General features: G+C 39.0%; 1 protein-coding gene across 2 annotated transcripts in view; it reads right to left on the bottom strand.

Annotated features, from left to right (window-relative positions):
- LOC136825812 (hepatic leukemia factor-like) overlaps positions 1 to 10,890 on the bottom strand; it is a 177,562-nt gene extending 166,672 nt beyond the window's left edge. Inside the window, exon 1 of one of the 2 annotated variants that reach the window (XM_067082756.1) lies at positions 9,469 to 10,890. In XM_067082756.1, the coding sequence (XP_066938857.1) occupies positions 9,469 to 9,685 (217 nt within the window). In that variant the 5' untranslated portion in view covers positions 9,686 to 10,890. The remainder of the gene's footprint in view (positions 1 to 9,468) is intronic. The other variant, XM_067082754.1, reaches the window with a different exon arrangement.
- Positions 10,891 to 11,234: the final 344 nt, after the last annotated feature.

Genomic DNA, 11,234 nt, shown 5'->3' with positions numbered 1-11,234 from the left:
TTATTATTATTATTATTATTATTATTCAGAACATGAACCCTATTCATATGGAACAAACCCAACACAGGGGCCACTGACTTGAAATCCAAGTTTCCAATGAATATTGTGTTCATTTGAGAAGTAACAGAAAGAAGAGATCACTTATTAGAAAAGCGGAAAAGAAAAATTAACACATATATAAATAAAAAAATAAAAACTTAAGTAAATTATTAAAATACAAGGAGAATTGTTTTAGGGAGTGATGCGTTGCATCTTCGCCTGAACTTTTGAACTTGTGCCAGGAAAAATCAAAATAAATATTCTCCCTCCATAAAAATAGTTGTAGTTAAAGTAATGACATCATACAAAGTTTGATCACAAGAGGAAAAATGCAATGAATCAGTCACAAACACAGAGGTACCACAATGGGAAAAAGATGGGTGAAAGACTTGCTTCTGAGAGAGAGAGAGAGAGAGAGAGAGAGAGAGAGAGAGAGAGAGAGAGAGAGAGAGAGAGAGAGAGAGAGAGAAACAAAACACAGCAATAGTGGAAATCAAAAGCCGGACCCATAATTAAAATTCAATCCCCAGGCTAACGCCTCGATTTAAATCAGAAGAATTCAGATGGCCCTCACGTTAAAACATTTTTTAAAAACCTGAAACCTATAACACCAAAAGACGCAGAATAGGAGATAATATGAAATTTTAGGCCAAAGACCAAGCTCTGGGACCTACTAGGTCATTCAGCGCTGAAACGGAAATTGACAGTGAAAAGGTCTGAAAGGTGTAACAGGAGGAAAACCTCGCAGTTGCCCTATGAATCAATTGTCAGGAGAGCGTGGTGAGTAAGATGGAGGAAAGAAAATATAAACAGAGGCCCGGTAAAAGGAATAAAAGGGGTTATAGCAGCTAGGGGTCTAAGGAAGGGACGCTGCAAAGAACCTTAAGTAATGCCTACAGGGGACCGAAAGATACGATGCAATTCGAAGATGCTGGTGAATGGCCAGCGCGCCTGACTCCTGAATGGGCAGGATAAGGTTAGCTTGTTCAGAGGTACTATTTTTCAAAAGAATGATACGCCACAGGCTCATCTAAAATGAGTCGTCACGTTGTCCTCTCTGTTCACTAACTGGCGCCAAAAGCCTTCATGTCCTGCATTTGTAAACACAGAGAGTGTCACACGATTCTGCAACGCAAAGCCGTGTCATATTTTCAAATGAACGTCAAGATGACTCCGACACAGTCTTACAGAAGCGGTAAACATGACTAAGCTGACTGGATAAAATATCAAACTATCAAAATACTAAAAGAACTGCAAGTAATGCAAAGCAAACCAACGATATTCTCATGATACAGATTTCAAGTCTTACGAAATGACTCAGAAATTTAGTAAAAAAGGAGGTAATAATTATAATAATAACAATAATAGTAATAAACGTCCAGGCTAGTTATGTGGACACCTAACATGCTCTGAAAATTCGCTACCATGCGAAAGAATGCAAAGCGCAATAAATATAAGATTGTGTGATTATTAGACAAGTGACCGGAACTACGAAAAATTTACAAAGAATTGATATAACACCGAGATCAAATCTGCTGTCAAAAGCTCAATTACCTCCCAAAATGAAAATCACGCCCATGTCCCGTGTAAACCCCCCAAAAAGGCACGATGCAATCTATCTGCTGATCGAAGTTAACATTATTCCTCACATTGAAAACATGGACTACAAGCGTGCCATGAGATACTGAAATGACACCGAGGATCTTTATCAATTCTTAATCTTATATCCTTTTTTTTGTGTGTGCGCGCGCGCGTGAGAGGACAGCGGTCTGATGTAATAGATTCTGGTTGAAAGAATTGGGCAGTGAGTGGGGCCTGATTCAAAGAATTGGGCAGTGAGTGGGGCCTGATTCAAAGAATTGGGCAGTAAATAGGGCCTGTTTAAAAGAATGGGGCAGTAAGTATGACCAGATTAAAAGAATTGGGCAGTAAATAGGACCTGTTTAAAAGAATGGGGCAGTAAGTCGGACCTGATTAAAAGAACAGGGAAGTAAGAAGGACCTGATTAACAGAATCAGTCAGTAACTAGGACCTGATTTATTGGGCAGTAAGTAGGGCCTGATTAAAAGAATGGGGATAGTCAATAGGACCTAATTAACAGAATTAGGCAGTAAATAGGACCTGTTTACAAGAATGGGGCAGTAAGTCGGACCTGATTAAAAGAATTAGGCAGGTAAGTAGGACCTGATTGCATGAAAAGGCAGTAAGTAGGACCTGATAACAAGAAAAGGCAGTAAGTAGGACCTGATTACAAGAAAAGGCAGTATGTAGGACCTGATTGCAAGAAAAGGCGGTAAGTAGGATCTGATTGCAAGAAAGGGGCAGTAAGTAGGACCTAATTACAAGAACTGGCCAGCAAGTAAAGGACCTGACTACAAAAATGGGGCAGTAAGTAAGTTGGACCTGGTTACAAGAATGGGGATATTAAATAGGACCTGATTAACAGAATTAAGCAGTTAGCAGGAACTGATTAAAAGAACGGGGCACTAAGTAGTACCTGGTCACAAGACTTGGGCAGTAAACAGGACAGTACGAAGTTGCGTGACCTTCACTCCGAATCAGCAAAAACAAGTTTCGACTCTGATGAAGCCCTTATTAAAACCAGGCGTTATCTCTGGACAAAACCCGGTGAGGGAACGCTTATCGCAGATAACATTTAATTACGAAAAACTATAAATAAGTGTTCAAACGCTGCAAATACTTATCAATGAACGAAATGGTGTCCCTTTTTTTAATATTTTTATTATAATGGTCACGTAATTTTAATTTCCAATAACAATAATCACTGAAATTACAATATAAGTAAAAATTCCAGCTGGCATATGCTTCAGTAGTTCGGAATACTTAATTTGATATATACCACAAGGAACTTCAGACAGACGTTATATGGTTACAGAAGAAGAAGAAGAAGAAGAAGAAGAAGAAGAAGAAGAGGAGGAGGAGGAGGAGGAGGAGGAGGAGGAGGAGGAGGAGGAGGAGGAGGAGGAGGAGGAGGAGGAGGAGGAGGTGGTACACTGAACATCAAGCAAGCTTTCATGAATTCTCGATTACTCCAATGTAAATTAAAAATTTATATATATATATATACATATATAAAAATATATGTATATATATACACACATATATATATACATATATATATACATATACATATACATATATATATATATATATATATATATATATGTATATGTATATATGCAAATTAACGTAAACTAATGACCAACTGACAATCATCACAATAAAACAATGGAAAGTAAAGTATTCCAATCACTGCACCTTTCTTCTTTCCTTTTCTTCCCTTCAACGAATTAATTAAGACGGCGTTTATTCTTTTTTTTTTCTTAATAAATAAGACGGGGGGACTTCGAGCAACATCCAGCAACACAGACCAACCAGCTGAAGAGAGAAGCAACTGCAAGCATCCAGTAAGCGACCAGCTTCGAGAAACTTTTTCACATGGAACAAGCCCACCACAGGGGCCACTGACTTGACATCCAGCTTCCAAAGAATATTACTCTGCTAACTAAGAAGGTGACTGATGATGCCATTTGCGGAGAACTAGAAGAATCTCCAGAAGGGGAGAGACAGACAGATAGACAACAAAGTCCTTGGAGGAGAATAAAAAAAAAAAATTGCTTATGTTCAGAAGGATACGAAGACCAGTGGGGACTTACGCATGGGAAGTTATGAAGGGAAATTCTGACAGAATCCTTTAATCAGGAGGATACTAAGGCCCGTGGGGACTTAGGCAAGAGAATGATGAGGGGAAATTCTGGAGGAAATCTTAAAAAAAAATAATGAGGTCGGGGGGGGAATATATATATGCGAAAACTGCTCATTCCACGAGCGAAGGAAATGACGCATTTTGTGAGATTTAACGATAAAACGTTCGAAACGGAAGGAAGGAAGACGTAATTCGATAGAATGGCAGTAAGACGTCGAAACACACAACATAAATATCAGTATTCTAAAAAAAAAAAAAAAAAAAAAAATACAATTTACATCAAAAGACGAACCAATTCTATAAATGCATGACAATCTACTACCTAACCTTTTTTTTTTTTTTTTTTTACAAAATCATACGTCAGGTGGTATTGAACTGGTTGCGCGAATCAAGATCAAGGACTTCGAAACACAAAGAAAAATATCAGTATTCTAAAAAATAAAAGACGTTCAATTTACATCAAAAGACGAACCAATTCTATAAAAGCATGGAAAAACTACTACCGACCCTTTTTTTTTTAACGAAATCGTACGTCAGATGGTATTCAACTGGTTGCACGAATCAGGGTTACAGCCATTTTGCTTTCTAAAATAAAGTTGTTCAATTTACATCAAAAGACGACCCAATTCTATAAAAGCATAAAAAAACTACTATCTAACAATTTTTTTAACAAATTCATACGTCCAGTGGTATGGAAAAAAAAAAAGTTGTTCAATTTACATCAGAAGACGAATCAGTTCTATAAAAGCATGAAAAAACTACTACCTAACCTTTTTTTTAAACAAAAATCATACGCCCAGTGGTAATCAACTATCTGCACACATCAATATCATAGGACATCGAAACACAAGAAAAATATCAGTATTAAAAAAAAAACTTTCAATTTACATCAAAAGACGAACCAATTTTATAAAAGTATGAAAAAACTACTACCCAACCTTTTATTTTTTATCAAAATCATACGTCCAGCGGTATTCACCTGGTTGCACGAATCAGGGTTACAGCCACTTTGCTTTCTAAAATAAAGTTGTTCAATTTACATCAAAAGACGACCCAATTCTATAAAAGCATGAAAATACTACTGCCTAACTTTTTTTTTTTTCAAATAATATGTCAGGTGGTATTCAAATGGTTGCACTAGGACGTCGAAACACAAGAAAAATATTAGTTTTCCAAAAAAAAAAGTTGTTGTTCCATTTACATCAAAAGAACCAAATCTATAAAAGCATGAAAAACCTACTACCTAACCTTTTTTTTTTTTTAACAAAATCAAAGGTCCAGTGGTATTCAACTATCTACACAAATCAATATCACAGGACGTCGAAACACAATAAAAGTATTAGTTTTCAAAAGAAAAGTACAATTTACATCAAAACAAGAACCAATTCTATAAAAGCATGAAAAAACTACTACCTATCCCCCTTTTTTTTTCAACAGACTCATTCGTCAGGTGGTATTCCTCTGGTTGCACGAATCAGGCTTACAGCAGCTCGTCGACACACTCCTCAAAAAGGAATGCATGTGTCGTCGTGTACTAACCCCCTGCCCTCACTACCAAGAGTGCACATGATTGCATGACTAGCTTCCTAGTCGTCAAGGTGCTTGGAGACACAGCCTGTCTCTACCTGCTTCAGACAAGCACAAAAAACCAATAATAAAAAGGAACGAAAATTCTCTTGATTTGGCAACGGCAATCACGTGCCTGTGCCAAGCATAAGACCTTAAAATAACTTCTCGAGACTCCTGGTAGGTGCTTTCGACAAATCATATGCTTTCGGCTTACATTTTTATACCGTGGAAGATCTCAAATTGCGAAAATCCCCTTTTTTTCATCAAGAACGATTTCGTACTGTTCTGCTTAGAATGAACAAATAACCCCTTAATATTCTTTGGAAGCTTGAATTTCAAGTCAATGGCCCCTATGGGGGGGGTGTTTATTCCATATGATTAGGGTTCATCTTCTGAATAATAATAATAATAATAATAATAATAATAATAATAATAATAATAATAATAATAATAATAATAATAATAATAATAATAATAATAATATTCTTTGGAAGCTTCAATCTGAAATCAATGGCCCCTGTGGTGGGCTTGTTCCTTATGAATAGGGTTCATCTTCTGAATAATAATAATAATAATAATAATAATAATAATAATAATAATAATGATAATGATAATAATAATAATGATAATAATAATAATAATAATAATAATAACGACTGCAGTTCTGCTTTATTAAAACATTTGTAGAACTGATGATATTCCATCAATACAAGCCATTCACCCACAAATGGTACCTGACAACCAATACTGTAGGAAGTAACGAAGATCTGCAGAGAGAGAGAGAGAGAGAGAGAGAGAGAGAGAGAGAGAGAGAGAGAGAGAGAGAGAGAGAGAGTCTGAATTTATACAGGTAGACATATGAGAGTCGGGCCTTAATAAGTAAAATCTAGTTACAAAAACGCCATTACTTATTGATCGGATGGCAAAGCCACCTACATCACGTCGATCAATGACAATCAAGTGTCCTACAAGGAAGAGAGAGAGAGAGAGAGAGAGTTGCCCACTGAATTACTAACCTACAGATGCAACTGTAATACAGAGAGAGAGAGAGAGAGAGAGAGAGAGAGAGAGAGAGAGAGCGTTGCCCAGTGAAATTCCGACATGTACATGCAACTCTACAGAGAGAGAGAGAGAGAGAGAGAGAGAGAGAGAGAGAGAGAGAGAGAGAGAGAGAGAGAGAGAGCGTTGTCCACTGAAATTCCGACATATACATGCAACTGAGAGAGAGAGAGAGAGAGAGAGAGAGAGAGAGAGAGAGAGAGAGAGAGTTGCAACTGTAACCAAGATACCTGCAACAACGCTCCTGAAGCCATCAACTTAAAACCTCTGAAATACAACTTGAACAGTGAACTTGACCCTTCTTCAGTCAGTAACATGATACAACAAAAATAAATATATACATAAACCTCGATTTTCTCGAGATTTTTCCTGGAAGGTTTAAAGAACCCTTTTATGCAAATGCTTTTGCAATGACCGAGAGGCAGTCTCGTCTCACGAGCTGACTGCAGGCAGGATTGTTTCACTCAAACCTCAGTTTGGCCACTGAATAATAATAATAATAATAATAATAATAATAATAATAATAATAATAATAATAATAATAATAATAATTATTATTATTATTATTATTATTATTATTATTATTATTATTATTATTATTATTATTATTCTAATCTCGTGAAAAACGGTTGCGTAATAAAAATATATAGTTATATAAATTGTTTTATTTTTTTTTTATCTTTTACACAGCAATACAATTTACTATATAATTGTGGATTTTTATTACATAAAATAATGATAATAATAATAATAGTACTGTGGTTTATAAAATTGTATTATGTCTTTGCAAAGTACAAGATGAAATTAAATCAACGTCCACTTTGCCTTAGCACAGTAATAATAATAATAATAATAATAAAATTAAATTATGCTTTCGCTCAGAACCTCCACTCTGTCTTAGCACAGTCATGATCAAACGGCAAGCAATAACTGAAGCAATAACAAGACTTCTTACTGTTCCCTGACCTAACCAAAAAGAGAAGATTGCCCAAAACGACAACAGTGAATAAACTACGAGAAATAAAATAAGGAGCCTCAAACGCGAAGGAGAGAGAAAGGAGGATGGAGATTATTGTATCCACTTCTTCCTCACCCCTCCGCCTCCTAACCCAAAACCTTTTCATTCTCTCGTTTCCGTAGGCATAAATAAATAAAGTCATCATCAGTTTGTCCGTCCTTTCGGTATCTCCATTACAGGAGAGAGAGAGAGAGAGAGAGAGAGAGAGAGAGAGAGAGAGAGAGACGAGTCTTTGCTGTTTAAATGTCACACTTTTTGTCATCACACACTTGTAGGTTTCTGAAGCCAACACCGGTATGGCGCACGGGCAGTCATGCTTAGCGCATACTAAATGGAATACCTCCTGGTTTTCACCTCATCTCCCTAACTCCCACCCCAACTCCTCCTCCCCCAGCCCCATTTAACATCCAATCCACGTCACTAACTGCTCAAAGCACCCTCGTGAACTTTAACCATCTGTATGTATGTATGTATGTATGTATGTATGTATGTATGTATGTATGTATGTGTATATATTAGAAATATCAACACACAATTACGTGTGGAACAGAAATAAATTTCTGACATCTGGTCTTTCATTTGAAAGACCTGGGTTCGATCCTGATGTGAGTCAGAAATTTATTTATATGTGTATATATATGTATGTGTATATATACATATATATTTGTATACATACAAATGTACATGTATATACAACACGTAAAGATGGCAGAAAAAACATATCAACATCATCAACACGGAATACCACCAGACACCATTCCTACACTGACTTTCGTTGCTGTAAGTATGACATGACAAATCACTTTCCTCATCCCAACTATTAACTATCAGAAGGAGAAATGTTCATTTACAAACTGAACGTGAATAGGGAATATCATTGCCATCAAGATCTTAGACTACCCTCGTCAAACTCACGATCCCAATGGTTACCTTGATTGTTATTGTTGTTCACAACCCGTCATACCTTGATTGTTACTGTTGTTGATCACAACACCAGTCCTACCTTGATTACTGTTGTTGATCACAAGACAGTCCTATTTAGATTGTTACTGTTGTTCACAACACCAGTTCAAGCTTGATTGCTATTTTTGTTCACAACCCGTCCTATCTTGATTGCTGTTCGTGTTTTTCACAACCCCAGCCGTACCTTGATTGTTGTCGTTCACAACCCTAAACCTACCTTGATTTTTTATTACTGTTAACAACCGGTCCTACCCTCATCATTGTTGTTTTTGTTGCTCACAACCCTGATCCTACCTTGATTATTGTTATTATTGTTTACAACACCAGTCCTACCTTGAGTGTTAATGTAGTTATTGTTGTTCACAACCCCAATCCTACCTAGAATATTGTTACGGTTGTTAACAACACCAGTCCTACCTTGATTGTTGTTGTTGTTCTCAACACCTGTCCTACCTATATTGTTGTTGTTATTGTCGTTCAAAACCACTACCTTGATTGTTATTGTTGTTCACAACACCAGTCCTACCTTGACTGTTGCTGTTCACAACCCCAATCCTACCTTGATTGTTGCTGTTCACAATCCCAATCCTACCTTGATTGTTGCTGTTCACAACCCCAATCCTACCTTGATTGTTGCTGTTCACAACCACAATCATGCCTTGATTGTTGCTGTTCACAGCCTCAATCCAACCTAGATTGTTGCTCTTCACAACCCCAATTCTGCCCTGATTGTTGCTCTTCACAACCCCAATCCTGCCTTGATTGTTGCTCTTCACAACCCCATCCTACCTTGATTGTTGCTGTTCACAACCCCAACCCTACCTTGATTGTTGCTCTTCACAACCCCATCCTACCTTGATTGTTGCTGTTCACAACCCCAATCCTACCTTGATTGTTGCTGTTCACAACCCCAATCCTGCCTTGATTGTTGCTGTTCCCAACCCCAATCCTGCCTTGATTGTTGCTGTTCACAACCCCAATCCTGCCTTGATTGTTGCTGTTCACAATCCCAATCCTGCCTTGATTTTTGCTGTTCACAACCCCAATCCTACTTTGATTACTGTCACTGCCGTTAACAACCCTTGAGTCCTACCTTGATTGTTGCTGCTGCTATTGTTGTTGTTGTAGTGATGCGCAGGATGGAGGGGCGGAACCGACGGAGGAAGCACGGGTTTCATTTGGTTGTGGGGATTGAACTGGTTGTGGATATTCTGCCACTGGCACTGGGAATACCGATACTGCTGGAAATTCCTGTAGGCGGTGAAGGAGGGCGGCAGCATGCAAGGGGGGTACATAGGAGGCGCCTGCATGGTTGCGATTTTGCTGCTTCTGCTGCAGGAACTCTTCTCCTTCTGCGTCTGTCCTGTGGAATTATCCTCTAGAACTGACGATAACGTCACTACTTTCGTTTTTCCTGTAGGGATCCTCCTTCTGTAGAAGTGAGGACCTGGGATAACACACAATAACGTCGCTACTTCTGTTCTGTCCTGTCGAGATCCTGCCGCAGAACTGAGGATCTACCGCCGGGGATGACGGACAATAACTTCAGAATCACCTACAGCACAAACTATGTTATTTGAAGCACCACGGGATCAACTCACATCCCACGACTTTTATGTTCACTGACTTACGCAGTGGTAAATCCACAGTGGTGTATCCCAGTGGCGTGTATCCCCTGCAACAAAAAATCAGGAATCTTTTATCTGTAAATTTTCCAAGTTCGGTGGCACTGAAACTCACAACAGCTCGTAAACTTATCAAACGCGAGTTTATCAATTTGTTCCAGACGCTGAAATGTTCCACGGCGCCCCGCAGTGTTAGAGTACTAGCCTTCTGGTCCGCGTTAGAAAAACACTACTTGATGTACAAAAAACACACGGACACACACAAACACACACACACAAAACAAACAACTTCGCCCTTATCAGTTTATCGCTACCGCCAGCGAAGGGATAAGGAACCTGGGCGAGGAATATACAAGTGACGTCTTTTTCTCTGCCTCTCTCTTCTTCCAGAAGAGGTCCACAAAACAGGACCTGACACAAAAAGTTCCTCTTTTCTTGTTTTGTTTTATTTTTGTCTAATGACACCTGTCAGGTGGCCAAACACATGCATAGACGCGCCGCGTGCACAGGTGTTGGAAATGGGTCTCTCCCTCTCTCTCTCTCTCTCTCTCTCTCGCACAATTCTAGAGTCCCGTGGATCAAGCAGTGGACAGATGGCACTATAAACACCTCATCCGAATCCTGGACGAGACAGGTGGGTATGAGATAATGCGTTGGTGGTAGCGAGGTGCGGGAGGAGGAGTGGTCAGGTGTGACCAGGTCCTCAGGTGCTCTTCCTTTTTTTTTCCCCTTACTCTGGTAGCCAGTGGTTGACTGGTTGCTTGGTTGGTTGGTTGGTTGGTTGGTTGGCTGGCTGGCTGGCTGGCTGGCTGGCAGTGGTAGTGGTGGAAGAGGCAGCAGCGGTAGTGGTGGTATGAAACTGCGACCGGAAAGTTAGTCGCTATGCCACTAACTCGGAGACCTGCCACTTGCTCCCTCTCTCTCCCTCACAACTCCCTCCCTCCCTCCCTCAGCTCGTTCGCTCACTCACACACGAGCGCACCCACGAACACACTAACACACACACACACACTCAATAGCCTTACGTAATCTCCACAACACTGACACGCACATGTGTCATTCAGAAGAGCCTCACAGGAGAGAACTGCACATATTCACACTCTGAAAAAGACGCAATCTCGTCTGGCGCTTTTCGCCGAAGCCTACAGGTGTTTCAGCTGAAATATAATATACAATACCTGGAAGCCGACAAAACTGGGTCACGTGGAATTATTGAAATTAATAAAAACGGGTC

This window comes from Macrobrachium rosenbergii, chromosome 39 (genome assembly GCF_040412425.1).
Source record: "Macrobrachium rosenbergii isolate ZJJX-2024 chromosome 39, ASM4041242v1, whole genome shotgun sequence".
Classification (NCBI taxonomy): domain Eukaryota; kingdom Metazoa; phylum Arthropoda; class Malacostraca; order Decapoda; family Palaemonidae; genus Macrobrachium; species Macrobrachium rosenbergii.
Note: the sequence above shows the minus strand (reverse complement) of the source record. Positions and strands in the feature narration are given on the sequence as shown.